Genomic DNA, 18,993 nt, shown 5'->3' with positions numbered 1-18,993 from the left:
CAGTTCCAAAGTAACTTTGTTTCAAGGAGGTTTGATCACTTACTGAAGTTACCTTTTGTAGGTTTTCTGGCATCATAGTTTGCATCAAAAAGAAGGTTGTGAGCCTCCCTTCCCCAAGTTCAAATGTAGTCACTTTCAGACAACACTGTGATCTTGGGACTCCCTTCCCCAAGATAAATACTCTCCAGTTATTTGGTTCTCAGGGTTCCCTTCCCCAAGATTGATACTGAACAGTTGACTTGCTTCCCCTGTTCACAAGAGAATACTCCATTTAACCCGTCCTCTGGTTAGCTTCACCAAGGAATTGCAGTTCTTTGTTGCTTTTCCAATATTTAGTGGTTTCTGGTCTAGACGCAGTTATCGGACCCTATGGTCCATTCATGGTCACAGAACCAGCAACCACATGCTTTGTTTGTGATTTGACTCTTAATGTTGATAATGTCAGTATTAGGAAACTTCCTGGTTTCTGTGCCGTTTCAGACCACACGGTCAACCTCATCACAGGTCACACAACCATAAGTTTCCCCAAAACCATTGTTCAGTAATGGAACATTTACCAGGTTTAACTCAAACCATAACTTTCCTGCTGCTGAAGATACAGGCAATATAATGTTGTGTTGCATTCTTCAGGATAGTACCCTTCATTATGTTCAGCCTTCAGAAAATGTCACTTTAAGTTGTGCAAGCTTGAATGGCACCTTTTATGCAGTTCGATAATCAATATGAGTAGTTATCACTTGTGGAGCTCAGGCAGCTCCTCTCATGAAGTTCGGCATTCAACAAATGCAGTTTTCACTTGTGCGGGCTTGAGCAGCACCTTTCATGTAGTTCGGTATTCAATGGATGTAGTTTCAACTTGAGCTGGTATAAACGGCACCTTTCATTCAGTTTGGTATTCAGTAGAGGTAGTTTTAACTAAGTTTGTGGAACGTTATGGATTCCGCGGTCCCTCAGAGGGTTCCTGCCTTCCTAGTGTCTCCTGACACTTACTGGGTCTCTGTGGCTCCGTTCGGCGTTTTCTCCCTGAGTGGGAAAGGCAAGTTGTCAGTTTGCTGGGTGCTCCCTCCACCATACGCCAGCCTTCATGCTTGGCTCTGCCTATGCTCCCTGGCAGCGCCTGCTGCCTGCCTTCCCTCACAGGGGCTCCCAGTCCTGCCCAGTCCCTTCGGCAAGACTCTCTGGATCTTCGTCAGCATCTCGGCTTCTCACTCCTTAGCATGGCAATTCCTTGGTTCTTTCTTCCTTCTGCGGCTGTACCTCCACCACAATACAAATGCTTCTGACTGCCACCTTTGATACGCTCCGCTATCACTAATAGGCAACATGTGAAACAAAGTAGCCTCAATTGCCCGACCTTCCTTGAGCCTTTTCATGTGACGCGCCTGACCTTCACTGCCACACGCCTTCAGATCACTCTTCTTCGTCCCAGTACTAGAGTGGTGTTTTAAATAGGAAATCCGCACTGCTCCTAGTTGCTGCTTCTTCTTGTTGTCAGTACTTAAGGGAAAACTATAGGGGAGGATGGGATAAGATTGGCAATAGCCTATAAAGGCTAAGGGAAGGGAGGTTAGATCCATATCAGGAAAGGGGGATACCATGTCTCGCATTCAGGCACCCTCTCTCCAATCCTCAAGGACCCTCTACCCAGATGATCCTCCCTCGCTTGTCCACCCCCAGTGTTGGGATCCAAAAGCGATGGCCCTTCCCTGGCCAACTGAACAGAAGATCTCTGGTGAGTAGATGTCAGAGTACTTTCAGGTTTCTCATAAAGGACACACTGCTTCACACCGTATTTTATATGAAAGGTTTGTGGAGCCGAAATTTAAACGAAGATCTGTAGTTGAGTTTTGTTTTTTGTCTTGGATAGCATTGTAAGCTTAGCAAAGCCATGTCTGTCGCAGACATTTCCAAAAGTTAAATTAAATACACATTGGGCAGGCAATTATGTGAGACACAGGACACTCATTTACAATGTGCTAATATGGATAGTGAACAGTGTTCGAGAATAAACGCATTCTAGGACAGTTAAAAATAATTTTTAAAAAAACTCATGGAATAGGAGCACAAATAAAAGTTCACACCTATCACCCTGTCGGGATAGGGGACGTGTTCCCATCTTATTAGAATGCATTTCTATACATGAAGGTCAGAAACCTTACACAATGTGCTGTGAGCTGTCCTTTGTAAGTGGTCTACATTAGACCATTTGCCTATTGTAAGGTGTCTGCAATTCAGGGCTACCATCACAAATCCTGACATCTACATTGGGGGGTTAACCTATAACTTCCTGGTTGTAGTCTCAATCCTGCTTCCCTAAGGGGGCTGACTGTCAATTATCTTCCCGCCAATTGGGTGCTGGGATTCCTCTCAAAGAATGGATTGTCTATATTCATTGAGTATAATGTGCACCATCTGCTACCTCTGGGATATGTGACATCCTGTAACAAATTATTTATTTTATGCCATTATTTAGGACTCCAAAAGATTAGAAAGCTACTCCTTACACCTGCATCAGTTCCACATATAATCTCACATCAGCTCTATGTGGGTGTTTACAATAGTGGATCATAAAACATCTGTGTTTTATACTCAGTCAGATCGTTCCTGGTCCATTCCTAATGCACACATAGATAACTGAGAACAAGCAACAGAACATGCGTTTTTATACCTCATTTGCATGATATTCATCAATGGACACAACCCTTACTGCCCCTCAAGACAGCAAGAGAATGTATAAAAAAAAGTTGTATTACAATATCATATCCTTGCACAATCTCACCAGGCATACCACATTTCACCAATAAAACATGTTTCCAATACACATACACCAATACACCCACTTGTTGTGGTGGGCTCTCTTAAACCACAGTTGGAAACAACCTTTCCATTCAAAGCATGGGTGATGAATACAATACCACTACTCTCTTAACACCTGAAATTGTGCAAACTCAATCACAATACAATGCACTGTAAGGAACTCATGGTGGCAACAGTAAAGACAGCCATAAGTGATCACAGTTCAAGGGTGTTTATTAAACTGTAAATGTAGGGTGGAAAAACACCTAATCTACACCTAAAGTTAAGATGGGAACAAGCGTTGACCATCAAAAGAAAAATAAGGCTGTCCTTGTGGCGTCTTGGCAAAGTAAAAAGGCCTATACTAAAAAACAAATTGCCAAATCCTTACAACAAATAGTGTCTGGGATAGGGTTTTCAATAAAGAAAGAAGTGTTCACAACTAATAAGTCAGGGTGTGATTGCCAGGGGTCTCCCTTCCCCACGTTTTCAGCACAGGACAAGGTGGGTCCCCTGAGCACAGCACACAGTCAAGCTTTCCAAGCACGAACCGACCGTTCCGCTCCAGCTATCCTTTGATGGTTAGTATCTTTTCAATAAAAAGTATCTTGCCTTCAAGGGCCTGATATTTTCAACAAACAAACACAAAGTTCTATTCCTCCTATGGCTTTGGGTGACGTGCTCACCCCTGGGTCCCCCTCTTCCGGGCGCAGACCTCTCAAAAGTCATATTGGACAACTCAATCAAACCGTTCCATTCTCAACGAACTATGGATGATGACTTTCCACCCCTGGATTTCCCTCCTTCAGGGTCGGACCCCTTTTCAATTGCCAATCTCCTTCCTTCGTGTTCACTCTTGCAATTGTTGCAAACCAGTTTACTGTAAACATCCCTCCTCCGGGTTCCATCCTGTTAGCACAATGTTCATGGGACTTCAGATTTCGTCCCCTCTTGTTAGCATACCTCTGGCGGGTTCACTCTTCCAAACCTTAAACAGTTCTTTTAGGCTTTGCCTCTTCTTGTTGCCTTCCCTCTGCCAGGCTCACTATTGCCAACTTTTACAACGTACTGCTCGTGTACTAAAGCCCAGCTGGATTGGTGACAAAATGTCCTCTGCTATAACTCATTCTTCTAATTTGGAGAGCAAGCATTTCCCAAACATTTTTTTTAACATCTTTTTATTGACATATTAAGCCAAAATACCAGCCCGTGCCAAAAGAAAGAGCAGGCGAGTTCAGAGATTAAGCATCATAAATCATAATATACCTACAAGGGGCTGGCTTAAGTGTGTCCATCGTTCATTGTATGTTGACCCCCTCAACAATCCTTCAGTAACCTTCCAAAATATGATCGGTTATGAACCAGTACACTTCCCAGTAAATAGCATTAATTCCCCAAGAACTTGTCCCCCCCTCCCCACCAAAATAAGTAACAACATGCACAGTAAATTCGAAACTCAATATTCGTGCAACTAAGTCATCATCATCAAGTATCACAGCGACCCAGGGCATGGCATTTTATGATTAAACCAAAAGCGTTAGACAGGCTCATCGGGCAGAACACTGGAGGACTCAGAAGATTGTCTCGAGAGGTTGATAGGTAGTCCCGCAGTGGGGCCCAAATGTCCTTAGGTCTGCACACCGCTGACACGGATCGAACATAATGTTCCTCAGTCTCTTGGACATATATTAAATCCCTTAGCCAAGTCTTGTGATTTTGGGCAGTTTTAGCTTCCAGGCCTGTAAAATATTCCTCTTGGCCACCGCACCTGCAACAGCCACAAAGCGACGAATCCTTACTGTTGCCTTGCCTATATCTCGCAGCATGTACTTTAACGGTGTTGCGGGTATAGACATTCCAACAATATCACTAACTGTGTCAGCAATTTCCTCCCAAAATGCTCTCACCGGGGGACAATTCCAATACATATGGATAGAGTTTGCTATGGTGGAATTACATTTGGGGCAACTTGCCTGCAGAACTGGATTACATTTTGAAGCTTTGTTATGTAAGTGATTAAGGATCTTAAATTGAATTAAACGGAAGTTGGAATTAAGTTAGATGGATTTAGTGTGCTGACAGTATTTGGACCACTGAGCATCCTCTATGGTGATTCCCAGATCTCGCTCCCATTTAAGTTTCATATAATTCTTTCAGGGGGTATATGACTGTGCTGCTCTATAAAGGCTAGAGATAGTGCCAATAAACCCGTTTTGTGACATGGTAGCCGGAATTAATTGATGCGGTTCTGGGGCATCTGGAAATGTGGGTCACAATTTCTTACATGCTGCTTTTAGCCGGTAATACTGTAGAGTAATGGTAAGACCGGCACCCAGTCTGTCATGTACTAACTGTAACGTAGCAAACTTTCCCCCTAGGTAAAGGTCTCCAAGCCTCATTTCCCTATCGGGGTCCCATCTTTTTGAAGTGCAGTGTCAAACGTAGGTTCTAAACCGGGATAATGCCACAGGAAAAGAAACGGCCAAAAAGGGGTCTTGCATCCTACTCTAGTGAATAGGGACGACCAGGCTCGGACCGTCGAGGCCACCGGATCTATATCCGTAATGTTACCTTTGACAGTAGAAAATGGCATGGCCTGAATATTGGAAGGGGCCGCAGCAAACTTCTCGGCACGCACATGGGCATGCGGTTCGGCTGTGGTAGCCCAGTATCTCGCAAAGTGTGCCTGAGCCGCATGATAATACAGCAAATAGTCAGGGGTGGTCAAACCGCCAGTTTCGTACCTCTCGCACATCTTTGGCCAGCTGAGCCTGACTGCCCACCCACCCCCCCACACAAAAGCTACAGAAAATTTCTGCAATTTTTGAAAAAATTCCCTCCCTGGCCATACGGGGACACCGCAAAACAGGTAAAGAAGTTTCGGGACCACAACCATTTTAAGGAGAGCGACTCTGCCATATATAGACATTGGTAAAGCCCCCCAAATTTTTAATTTATGTTCCAAGGTATGTAAATATGCTTTGTGGTTATTTGCAAGCAGTGTTTGTCTGTCTGTAGACATTATTATCCTTAGATATCGTGCAGTGGTGGGGGACCAATTAAAGCGAGCTAATGCAGGGGACCGTTCGGTGGCCGGAGTCAGCGTGATAACCTCGACTTTGCTTGATTTATTTTATAGCCTGAATAGGTGGAAAAATTGGAAATCGTATGCATAATAGGGGGTAGGTGTGTCTCAGGGTACTGCACGTAAATCATTGTATCATCAGCATATATGGAGAGGAGCTGTGGGGAACCTCTGATACGGATGCCCCTCCACGCATGTTCATGTCTGATCTTGGCCGCCATACCTTCAATAGTGAGGGCAAAGATAAAAGGGGAGAGAGGACAACCTTGGTGGGTGCCTCTTTCCAATGTAAAGGGGGATGATATAGTATTGTTTGTTCTGACCCTTGCAGTCGGCTGCCTGTAAAGCAGTCAAATATACCCCAAAAATGCTGGACCAAATCCCATCTTGGCAAGAATCAAAAACATATAGTTCCACGAGACAGAGTCAAATGCCTTCTCGGCGTCAAGGGTGATGTCAACAGCCTTAGCTTTAGGATCTAACTGTGATGTGATTGCAAAGAACCTCCGAAGATTTAGAGCAGTTGAACGTGTTGGAATAAAACCCGATTGGTCGGTGTGAATCAATTTATTCATGTATGGGGTCAGGCGGTTGGCTATAGCTTTGGTGTAGATTTTCGTATCCGCATTAATGAGGGATAACGGACGGTAGGATGAGGGTTCCTGGGGGAGTTTGTGGGGTTTAAGCAATACAGAGATCACTGCTCCCTCATTGTGGTTGGGAGCTTACCCCTCTCTAGTGTGTCTTCCCAGACTGCAAGTAGCCTGGGGGCCATTTCGCTCTTGAATGTCTTGTAAAAGTCGACTGGATCCCGTCCGATCCCGTAGCCCTCCCAGCTCGCAGGTCTTCAATAGCCTGTTCGATTTCTTCGATTGTCAGTGGAAGGTCCAGCTTGAACCTATCATCTTCTTCTAAACTCGGCAGTGGGATAGAATCAATGTAACTCTCGAGGTCCCCCCAGCACGCCTGAGTCTGCATTGACGTACAGGGAGGTGTAAAACTGCTTGAACACTTCATTAATTGCTTCAGGAGATGTATGAACCGAGCCACTAGAGTCGACTATGCTGGTAATTTGTCTGGCCCCCATCTCGGCTTTAATTAGATTCACCATGGATTTGCTGGATTTGTTCCCTTTTCCATGTCTCCGTGCCCGGATAGGTTGTGAAATGAAATGCAATTATCTGTCGGCTAGCGCTTTAAATATCTCTAATTTAGCTTGAATTTTGCACAGGTGGTCTCTCTCCACATTAGCGGGCTGCAGGACCTCAAGGCTGCGGAGGTCTCTCTCAACTTGGGTGAGTTCCTTTTTAATATCCCTCAGAACACCATAGGATGTTCCCATCATCTGGCCCTGTAGCCACACCTTGAACGCCTCCCAGACCGATTCGTTACGGAGGAAGAATTCTTCAATATCAATTCGGAGAGATTCTACCACTGAGTCATCTTTCAATATATTAGAAGGCATACGCCAGTGTCTGATCTAGTGAGTCTCGTATCTTGGGGTCAGCCATAAGAGGTCTGAAGAATGATCTGACAATGTTCTGGGAAGGATTTCACACTGTTCCACTTCAGCAATCAGCCCCGTTGAGCACAGCCAATAATCAATCCTTGAACTGGATTTATGAATTCTGGAGTAGAACGTATACTCTCTCTCTAGTGGGTGCACTTCACGCCAAGCGTCCACTAGCGGTAAAGTGGCCATCGCCTGCTTCAGAGTCAGTACCGCCTTGGTATAGTGCTTGTGTTGACTCGTAGAGCGATCAAGCCCCAGATCCAGTATTAGATTCAGATCTCCTCCCCACAGCACTGCTGCATTGCCCACGGGGGACAGAAGCTCCACTATCCGAAGGTAAAATGCCGGAGTATCTACAATAGGACCATAGATATTGACAATAATAACCTCCTGATTGTTCAGTTGCCCCCATAAAATCACGTACCGCCCTTCATCATCTATGGCAGAATTAGTCAACTGAAAATGTAGACGTTTATGAACAATAGTGAGTACTCCCCTAGCCATCGTAGAGTAGTTTGTGGCCACCTTCAGTGGACCCCAGTTTTGTGCAAATGTGTCAATAATCTTCTTTGTGACGTGAGTTTCTTGCAGGAGGAGAATGTCCACCTTATGTCAATTTGCATATGCTAACAGCTTTCTAGCCTTGATTGGGTGAGCTAATCCCCTGATGTTCCAGGTAAGCAATTTAATTCCTTGTCCCCTCGTAGCCATCTGGGTCTGCGTCTGTTGTCCCCAACAGATTAGACCCTTCTGGAAGTAGCACTGTCTTATTAAAATTACTAATGTCCACAAACATATTGCTGAGATATTGTTCTTGATGTGAATCACTCCGCACATTGTCATAGTCCGAATCGCCCATTTTACATCGCTGTGCTATATCAACCTCTTCTTGAGGGCAACAGGCCCAAATATTCCACACCCCTCCACCCTCACTATCCCTCCAACTGGACAGTGTACTCCCCAAACTTAACTTCAACATTTGAGAGAAACAATCGGGCAGCACTAGTTGGTGGGTTTGTCTTCGTCACCCTACCGACTCGACCAGACTGATGGTCGCCGCGCCATTATCGTCCGAACTTAGGTGGCCAAGTCTCAAGTATTTCAGCTGGACTGTGCGTTCTTCTCTCTCTGTGGGAGCGGAATGTTGTGTTCTATATACTTCATAGCATCATCCGGTGATTCAAAGAATTGGGTCTTTCCTTGATACTGAATACGTAATTTGGCAGGAAAGAGCATCGCATATGGGACGGAACGAGCTCTAAGGGCTTTCTTAACATGATCGAAGGTGCGGCGTGCCGCTTGCACACTATTAGAAAAATCTGGGTATATGTGTATCTTGCTTGAGTCGTACAGAAGCGTGCCCCTCTCCCTAGAGAGACGGAGGATCATGTCCCTATCACGATAATTGAGGAACTGAGCAATAACTGTGCGCGGTGGGGCACCCGGCTTAGGAGGAGCAGTCAGAGATCGATGAGCCCTTTCAATTACGAAGTGTTGCGAGAATTGGGCCTCTGGGAAGACAGTGTGAGTCACCTCCTCAAGGTACACTTGCATAGAGGTGTTGATCTGCTTTTCAGCCAGACCAACAACTCTCATGTTATTGCGGCGCGACCTCGATTCGAGGTCGTCGCATTTCATTTGCAGCTGAGAGAGGCTCTTCTTGAGGGAATCAATCTCTTTGCCATGATTTGCCATCACATCTTCCAGTGTACCAACTCGGGTTTCTGCTTCAGTCATTCGCGCGCTCACTTTGTGTAGATCCGCCTTGATTAGAGCCATTGTGGACCCCATATCATCCAACTTGGAGTTTACTGTTGCAAGGCCGGCCTGGAGGGCTGCCATATACAGGTCAGGTGAACCATCAGCCGGGCCTGGGGGTACCGGCTGACTGTTATGCAGGATTTCTTCATTTCTGCCCTCTTGTGGTGTGTTCGTAAAGGCATCCATTGGGCCCTTTCTGTTGGTTTTATTGCCTCTGGTCATGTCCTCCACAATGGTATTGTGGTGGTCCAGATACGGGAGTCAAGCTGCGCCCCGGTGAAGGGAGGGTCAGGCCGCCTTCAACCCAATATCCAGTCTGTGACAGTTTAAGAGGAAGGCAGATGCTGCCAAGCGATTATTACAGGATCTGAACCCCTTCTGCACACTCCAATTTCTGCAGCTCCCTTCACTCAGTGTGGCTCTCTTTAATAACCACCGATGGGCGAACATCGCACCCGATAAATGACCAGTGAAATTCAATGTTCGTGCAGGTGGGCCACCCTTCCAGTCTTTGCTATATAGACATTCCATGTACCTGATTAGCAGCTTGCAACAGGCGTCGGGGGGGGGGGGGGCACACCCCGTACCCAGCAGGCCTGCCGCTCGCTCACAGCGCACACGGCAGCCGCCGGGTCGGGGATATCCGACAGACCTGCACCCAGATAGACAGAGGGGGGGTTTGACCCCAAGGCGCAAGCCTCTCAACCTCCTGCTCCAAAAACAAGTTCCAGGAGACAAGCTCTGAATTTCCTTGCACAGGGTTCCTCCAAGCCCGGGCCCCCAACACGTTCCGATGGGATCTGGAAAATCTGGGGGATCCGGGCCACACAGCGCGGGGCCCGCAGCAAGGCCACCAGCCCCCGCCTCTGCCGCGTGACCAGGAGAGGGAGGGCAGCCCACAGCAGAGCAGACCCGCCAAACGCGAGCCACAGGGCTCCTGCAGCATCCCCCGCCAGCTCCGGGAGGAACCCGCAGTCCGGCTCCGCTCACCTCCCCGGAGCCCCCGCTCCGTCTCACCTACAGGCGCTGAGGTGCCACCACAGAGGAATGGCCGTCCCCCGCTCCCGCCTGGCAGTACTCCACATGGGGGCGGGAGCCACCGAACAGCTACCGACACTCCTGGGGGGGGGGGCAAACTCAACCCAGGCACAGACTTCCCCAGTCCAGCCAGCAACCCCCGGCCGATGCCCAAGTCCACAGCAGGATCCCAGCAGGACAATTTTCGTTGGTCCGCAACCACGCAGCCAGGCACCGGAGGGAGGAGGGGCGGGAAACCCAGTATGGCTGCTGCTCTATCACAAGGAGCCTGTGGCTTTTTTCGCACAACGATGGATCTCCTCAGCAGTCCGGACCTGGGCCACCCAAGATGGATCAAACGGTGCACAAGAAGTTCAGCCACACAGCCCAAGACGAATGCAGCGTTCTGCCAGCCAAAATTCGCAGGATATCAGGACGGATCCTGGTAACGGCACAGCTTCTCAATAAGGCAGCCATGTCAGTCGGCGTCCAACAGCGCCCCTGCATTTCCCAAACATTTTAAAGCTTGTGTTCAGAAGGAATATGGGCTGATATGATTGCGGTGAACTCCTGCAGCCCTTTTTGTATATTGGCACAATTATTGCTCTTTGCCATTCATGTGGTACCATTTTCGTACTTATGATTGCATTGAACAAAATTGCTAGCACAGGACCCCCATATTTCATCCCTATCCTGGTAAAATTAATTTGGTATACAGTCGCTGCACAGGGCATGCCTTTTTTTTAGCAGTTTGAATTGCTTTTATCACATCGCTAATAGAGAAAAAAGCTTGTCTTGATTCTCTTTCCACACTGCTCTGCTTGTCCCTTAAGGCTGATGTCTCACATATTGACCACTCCTCTGCTCTATAAACCTTACTAAAATGGTCTACCAATTGCTGGTCCTGCATCCCACACTCCAGGCCTGTTATGTTCCCATTATATATGGGTTGGCCATTTATTTCCTTCCAGAATTCACAGGAGTCATTATTTTTACTCTCCATTTCCAATCTTTCCCATGCTTGACTGTCTAGTTCTAGTGGTATCAGGTAATATTATCCCCGTATATATGGTCGCCGTACATGATATCGCCGGGAAAAGGTCGTGGCGATATTATATGGGTGACCATATATATGGGGACAGGGGCAAAACATTTTTTTTTTAAAAACAAAGAAAAAAAAAAGTTTGGGTGTTGCGGGGGTGTCCCCGCTTGTTCCATGCAATAATGTTGCCACAAAAAACGGCCATTTTTCGGCGATATTTTTGCATGGCGAGATTTTTGTGGCGACATTATTACATGGAACCGTTCTAGTTTGCGCCATTTTAATATGCTTTTTGTATTCTGCCCTTGCCCGCACAATCTCTATTTTGAAGGGATTTTTAAGTAGGGTCAGTAACTTTGTTCACTTGTTCTATGGGCTTGCATAAGACTCGGAAGTGCAGCTTTTTCCACACCTGCCCCTATTAGTCCGGCCCCAAATGGGGTGGTCTGTACAAGGATACTTGACAACATGAGCAGACAGAACTTTTTCCCCTGTTGCATCTCAGGCCTGTTTCAAGGATGGTTTGACAATTGCAGCTCCAGTTGCTGTTGTGGATCTGATGGAGGACTTCTCCCAACGTCAAAATGTCTGAGCAGTACAACTGTCTATTTGAACGTGCATTGATTGGCCTGGCTGTGCTGCATCCAGTCCAGGAACCTTGACCTGCTGGAGAGATGCATACTGTAATTGACGAAACATGGTGGATGGTTTTGCACAAAAGAGCTGAGACTGTGCTATACAGGGCTTTCTACAACTGTCCAACTGAGTGTTAATTTCAAACTATTTACTTTTAAACTACCACATTTTGAAATAAAATGGCTATAACTTAACCTGCTTTAATTTAGCATTCGTGCTGTATTCTTCCCGTTTCTAAGTTCTGCTGTAAAAATGTGTCATTGGAACATTCTGCAGATTGGTATTTGGGGTAGCACAATGCTCTATTCTTGCCGATTTCAGTAACCCATGGATTGGGAACATTCCTGAAAGCTATGTAACTGCACAGGGTGAGTTGGCAGAATCATTGAAGTCTAAACCTAAAGGAATCTTAGTTCAGTCTCTGTACCCATATGAGCCAAGTGAAATAGTGTGCTGTCATCAAGATGATTGTATTCTATTCTTCTGCAACATGATAACCATGAGTAAGTTAAGAATTCCTCTCAAGGCGTTTGGTGTCATTACTTTATTTCATAGTAATAGGCACATTCATTCATTTTGTCATTTGCATTGCACCTTTCACCATAATTATGGTCCCAACGCGCACTGGTGGTTGAATGCCCTTGAAGGGACCATAAAAGGGAAAATTGGGAGGTGCTATTACGGGTGAGTGCATTTTGGCTATTAAAGTTATGAGAGGGTGGCCAAGACCCGGCTGTTCACCCATGTCTGAATGGCATGTGGATGGGCGGAACGTAGGTATACTTAGAGCTAAGCAGGGAGGGTAGTGTTTAAGTGAATGGAATATTTATGTATCTAAAGTTCAAATTTGTGTCCTGAAAGGTAACTTCATTCTTGTGCAATAGTGTTTGTGTTATATGTGACTGCAGATGTGTGTAGGACTGAGGCTGTGCCTTCAGGTAAGCTTCAAATGTGCGCAGTGTGGAAGGAATAAATGGGTTAGCTGTACATACAACCTTGTCAACCCACTGGATTCCATCTAGGTACAAAGAGCAGTGTTTAGTCTCACATACGATGTAAGTGCAATAAATACACAAATACCCACCCTCTGTGTGGACCTTACAGCGATACATTGCCATCTCCCCGGTCCTTTAAAAGTCTGATAGATTCCCACCTTATATGTCTAGTTGCGGCAGTAAAGCCCACTCTTAATATGCTTTAGAGTTACATACAGTGCCGACTACAAATGAAGATTCAAATGCAACTTAATTATACTCCTCCAAATTGTACGAGTGCTTGACCCAAGGGAGCAAATTGCCCACCACCAGAGCCTGTTTGAGTGCAATACCTGGCCCACTCTCAGGATTCATATTGTGTGCAAGTTATTGGATTCCTTATTGAATCCTCCCAACAGGGTCAACAGGGAGTGTGGTGGCAGAGTTCAGAAAGATAAAGAAGGATGAGGCAAGGTTGCTGAAAGACAGGTGGGATGGATTGGGCAGAACTTGAAAGTGGGCACTGCTAGGCGGTGTGCAGAATCTGATCTGAGGTTTCGGGTGGGGTGGTAGTGTGTGAGTTTGTTTTGGAGGAAAACGAGACATTCCTTATGAATGGCACAGTGGGTAATGCACATGAATTTGAAAGAGGATTGTCGGCTGATGGGCAGCCAGTGAAGTACCCTGAGTTGGGGGGATATGAGTTTTCTGGGGGAGATTGTGAGGCGAAGCCTTACTACAAACGTTTGGATCCGTTGGAGCTTTCAAAGTTGAGATGCAGGTGTGCCTAAATAGAGGGCATTAGAGAAGTCTAGGTGCGAGAGGTTGATGTCCATGATTGTGGAGACACTTTGGGGCTAGAAGAGATATGGGAAAATCTGTTTGAGAATGCAGAAGTGGAATGTGCATGATCTATAGACTGCATTGATGTGGCAAGAGAGGGTAATGTCTGAGATAAAGGTGCATCCTAGGTTTTTGACTTGAGGGCGAAGCAATGGGGGTGGGTCCAAAAGGAGGGCGGCCAAGGGGTAGGTTGGGGAAAGAGTGAAATGTTACCACAAATTAGGATTTTGTTTTCCTGGGATTGAGGAGGAGGAGCTGGTTGTTCGTTATCTAGCGGTCTCTGTCTGAGAGGCAAGCTGCAAGATCTGGGTGGGGTGAAGTCCGTAAGTTGGGGATCTTGAGGATGATCTTGAGTGTAATTGTCATAGTTGTAGCAGGTGAAATTATGGGAGTGGATAAGCGCAGGGAGGGGCGAAAGGTAGAGGTTGAAAGGAGAGGAGAGGGGGAAGTTCCCTGAGGGACTCTGTGTGTGACTGGGTGGGAAACAGGAGAATGGATGGAGACAGCTGGAACTCCTCTTTCCTCCCTGACCGCTCCAAAATCATTTAAGAGCAGAGTCCCTGATGCCTACGTTGAAGAATGTGTTTGTCAGAATGCAGTGGTTGATCATGTCAGAAGCTGCCGAGAGATCAAGGAGGATGAGTGCGGCGCAGCTCTCAGTCTGCTGTTCTTTTCAGATCATCCAAGATTGAGACATGGGAGGATTCACTTACATGGAGGGGTCTGAAGCCTGACTGGGAAGGGTCAAGAAGGCTGTGGGATTCTGCAAAAAGCCTGAGTGGGGAATAAGCTGTGTGATCTAGTAGTTTGGCTATGAAGCGATTGTTAGAGATGGGGCGGTAATTCTACTATTGCAAGTCAAAGGCTATGAGATTGATTTTTGAACCTCCTACAGCTGTCCAACAAAAAGTAACTATGGGAGGGTAATGGCAGCAAACACCAAAGCTCCTTGCCATAGTAATAGGAACCCCTCAAATCTACCATTGCAAGTCAATAGCTAAGAGATTGTTCTTTGAACTCGTACAGCTGTCCAACAAATACAAAGAGGAAGTATGGGAGGTGTGGCGGATTAGGAGGAGGACAAGGACTCTGATCTTCCATGTTTAGATATGGCATATTAAAAGAAAAGTGAAAATTCCTGACTTTCCCTAAACTATGGGGTTTCCCTACCTACCAAAACCTAACTAGGGTGCTTGTCAGTGAATCCAAAAGGAAGATATGTCCTCTGTCCAAACTAATCTAATCTGCCTCTGCCACTATCAAAACAACTAAGGCACAGGAGAATGACTCCCTTGTTATGTGGGCTGCTTCTCAGTAAGTTCACTTTAGTAAAGTATTCGTAAGTATTTTTTTTACATTTATTTTCTTCTAATGCACCGGATCCCACAGGCATCAGGGTGCAAAAAGATAGAAAAATGGGAAGAAAGCAAGGGATATTGTTAATTTCATAAAAGGGTCCATGTTCACCTAAACAAAAGTGTTGTCAAGCATTTCCGGAAACAGTGCAAGTCTGTTATCAGCCTCAGCTCAATAGGAATCTTATTCCATGTTCAGGCTGCTTGAACAGGCAGAGAACGACTGCCGCCTTTGATTTGCCTAATACATGGGCAAAGGAGAAGCATAGAGTCGCTAGAACTAGTAATTCTGCAAGATTGCTGCAACTGGAAACGCTCCCGGAGATATGCTGGAGCTGAATCATACACGCACTTGTGCTGATTTTAAAACTAATCGTCTCCTCAAAGGCCAACCAATGGAGATCTCTTCTATGTTCTGAGATTGGGTCGCCTCTTAGGATGCTTTTTACAATGCATACTGCATCATTCTGTAGTACCTGCATCCTATGGATGCATCTTTTATTAGCGCTGCTCAAGATGGCATTACAATAATTTGATTTTGGCATAAGTACTGCTCTATTAGAATAATGCAATTAGCTTGAGAAAGGAACGGTTTGTTTAACCAAAGCAAACTTACATGGTATTGTGCTTTGCTCACAATATTGTTGGCGTGGGCTTTGGAAATCAAAGAGGGTTCAAGCGTAATACCAAGTGTTTTCACTTCGGTAGCACTGGTTATCAATTGCTGCTCGATATGGAAACCTGTATACTCTGTATTGAATTTTGCCCTCGACTGTGAGGACCCAAATATGAGAGACTTAGTCTTGGATTTGTTGCTACACAGTCGATTAACCTTCATCCAGACATTATCTTGGATAAAAGATACCTCCTCAGAATCTCTACCATAATCCCCATTAGTTCCATGACGAGCTGGGTATCGTCCACCTAGTTGGTAAAGCGGATTTCCAGCTTATCCAACAAAGCAGACAATAGAACACATTAAAAAGAGCCCGGGAGAGGCAAGCCCCCTGTGGAACTCCATAGCTAATACATTCAGGCTCAGAGTTTTCCTTTCCCCAGTGAATTTTAGACATCCTGTTACTGAGAAATGAGTCCATCTGTTTAATCACTGCTTCAGAGCAATGTCCCACCACTCCGAGCCTTTTTATCAGCAGTTCATGGTCCAATAAGTCAAATGACTCCCTTTTCCTGTGGGCTGCTTCTCAGTAAGTTCACTTTAGTAAAATATTTGTAGGTATAGTGCAGATATTGGGCTCTTCCAACTTTTCAACAGTGTTTCTTACATGTGGGTTCCTCTGCTCTGTTTTACTCTTCTCTCTTGTGACTTTTGCTGTTTCTGTTTACCTATTGCCTAGGGGTAATTCTGTTCTTTCCTTGTTCATTAAACTTCAGACTTTTTCTCTACATAAAGTCCAATCTTTTACCTGGCTTTACCGAGTATGACTGGTTACCCGGACAAGTATAAGTGTTTCAGTAATGATTCTCACGCTTTTCCAATATTTAGTAGTTACTGGGACGAGTGTGGTTGTTCCAGTAATGATTCTCACTCTTTTCCAACACTTGGCAATTACTGGCAGAATTATGAATTTGCAAGTAATGATTGTCAATCTCATGAGGTACTTCCCATACTTGATCCTTACTGGAACGAGTATGAATGTTCCACTCAGTATTTTCGGTTCCCTAACAGGGTCTCCCGCTTTCACTGTTACCTTTCCGCTCCAGGGGACCCATCACTGGGCTTGCAGTCTGCATGTGGTCTTCTTCAGTGGATGTCAGGTCAGCTGGTTGTTTCCTCTTCGTTCGGCACACTCTGCTGTGCCTTCAGGTAAGTGGTCTCGGCATTGTTTAGGGACTCCCAAGTCCACCGAGCTTCGGTCACACCACCACTTCTCACTCGGTTACTCTTTGGATCTTATGTCACTCCTTTGTTTTCTCTGATCTCAGGTTCTCCTGAGCATAAGTTGCCTGGCCTCCTATGCCAGCTTTCTCTCTGCACCTGAAGCCATGCGTCGCCTCCTCCCTCATTTCTGTCTCGCTGAAGATTTCCGGTGCTTCTCTCACTCTCAGGTCTCCTCCTCCCCGAATTATGAAGTGGCCGTGGTACTTCCCCGGCGGGAGCGTACAAGTCCCACTTCTCTGTCCTGCTCGCACTCTGTGCTACTAGAGTGGTTCTCTTCTTCTCAGTACTGAATAGGTATCCCTTTTCAGATTTACTGCAGGGTTCTAGATGACAATAATAAATCTCAGCTTGTTCTTCATATTTTCGTCTAGTAGGTGTTAGTAATGACAGGGAGATCCTCATCGCAATGGGAGTCCTGTCCCCGAGGAGGGATTCTCTCCTGGTGAAGTCCTGCTTGCCTCGCCCCCTTGGGAGGGTATTGAATAGCCGGCTCACCTCCCTACCCTCACAGGGAAAGGCTCCCCCCTGGGGAGAAGTGACTGAATCCCGCAATTCTCCACAGATGGTATTGTGGTAATGTGAACAAGCATCAAATCTCCTGGATATAGTATTACAGGAAAGTGATTCCCCAATCCACTTTGTTTATATAGGATCTCACCATCTGTAATGGATACCGTATTAGTATGAGCTTGGAGAGAAAAGCGGTATTGCACGTATAGCAGAAAGAATATTCAGTAGGAATGTAGGAATACCAAACCAATCTAAAATGCCAATATTTATTTTTAAAATAATATATTTAATTATTTATTTATATACATTACTTTGAGATTACCAAATTCCTTAAACCAACCCGAGCCCAGCTCCGAGCTTCATAGTTTTTGTCCTTCCAGATAGGTTAAGTCATTAGTAAGATCTGAGTGATGATGGTATGGGGCAGTCAAGAGGGTGTGTGGCATTGTGTTGGCAGAGAGGATTGTGCATGCTCGTCTGACAGTACAGCACTTGTAATGTCTAACAGTAAGATAAATTATGTATTCATTTCTACAAACGTAATTGCTCCTTTGCAATGGGCAGGTTTAAGTTTCTCATAGCGTGGAAGATTTTCCAATCTGTTGTTAACACAAGAATTCTGTGATCTGAAAGAAACGTTTACTGTGTTGTTACCTGGTCTTCATGTGACAATCTAGATTTTGCCTTTGGTCTGTGAGTCAAACATTGCTTAATTTAAGATGGGTAAATACTTGTGTAATTGCTAATTGGCTACACTAGTTCTCTCATATGGACCTATTCACCCAATTGCTTTTACTTCACAGAGAACAGAAATGTGAAGCAGTAAGCCGGTTTACAAGAGCCATGGATGACGGTGTGAAAGAGCTACTTACTGTGGGACAAGAGCACTGGAAGAGGTGTACAGGACGTAGGTTTTGTGTCTAAATCTTTGCTTACTTTGCCACCAGTCTGCTTTTCATCAAAGTTGCTGTTCAATGATTTTGTCATTGGAGCATTGCATTTAACATAGTTTGGGTTTTCGAATATATAATAAGGTATGTATGCAATGCTATCTGGCTGTTTGGTGATTTGGTTGTGAGGCATGGAGAACATGACTCAGGATGCCCAACTATTAGAACGGTATCCTTCGGATCGATTCAAGTGATTTAGTTATTTGTCTTGCAGACCTACGCTGGTCTTGGGAACCCTACATCATAATCCTCATTGGTACTAAAAGGCTTAGTACAAGACACACATGCAGTGCTTGGACCAAACCTTAGTGGAAAACGTGTGATTTAGGTGATCCTTTAATGGTATTACGGTCAGAGGTGACCTCCAATTTTAGCTAATAGCTTAGTGATAGCAAAGTGTTGTATTTCCATGCTTTTGTGACATAAGTGAACTGCTTCCTCAGAGTGAATTACCTATAGGGCAACGTCGCCTACAAAATACGGCCTACATCAGCTGTAGAGCTCTTTGGAAGCCATCCCACCTTCTTGCACCCCCCATGAGAAAAAGACAGAAAAGAAGCCTCAGTGTTTCCCTATGCATGTTATAGCACATTTGTAAATCAACAGTGGTC

At 45.5% G+C, this 18,993-nt stretch overlaps 1 protein-coding gene across 2 annotated transcripts in view; it reads left to right on the top strand.

Moving 5' to 3' along the window:
• SNX9 (sorting nexin 9) overlaps positions 1–18,993 on the top strand; it is a 1,580,311-nt gene that overhangs the window by 1,238,657 nt on the left and 322,661 nt on the right. For both annotated transcript variants that reach the window (XM_069607724.1, XM_069607723.1), the window contains one exon: positions 18,236–18,339. In XM_069607724.1, coding sequence (XP_069463825.1) covers positions 18,236–18,339 — 104 coding nt within the window. The remainder of the gene's footprint in view (positions 1–18,235; positions 18,340–18,993) is intronic.

Source organism: Ambystoma mexicanum, chromosome 4q (genome assembly GCF_040938575.1).
Source record: "Ambystoma mexicanum isolate Mex_15411 chromosome 4q, UKY_AmexF1_1, whole genome shotgun sequence".
Lineage (NCBI taxonomy): Eukaryota > Metazoa > Chordata > Amphibia > Caudata > Ambystomatidae > Ambystoma > Ambystoma mexicanum.
Note: the sequence above shows the minus strand (reverse complement) of the source record. Positions and strands in the feature narration are given on the sequence as shown.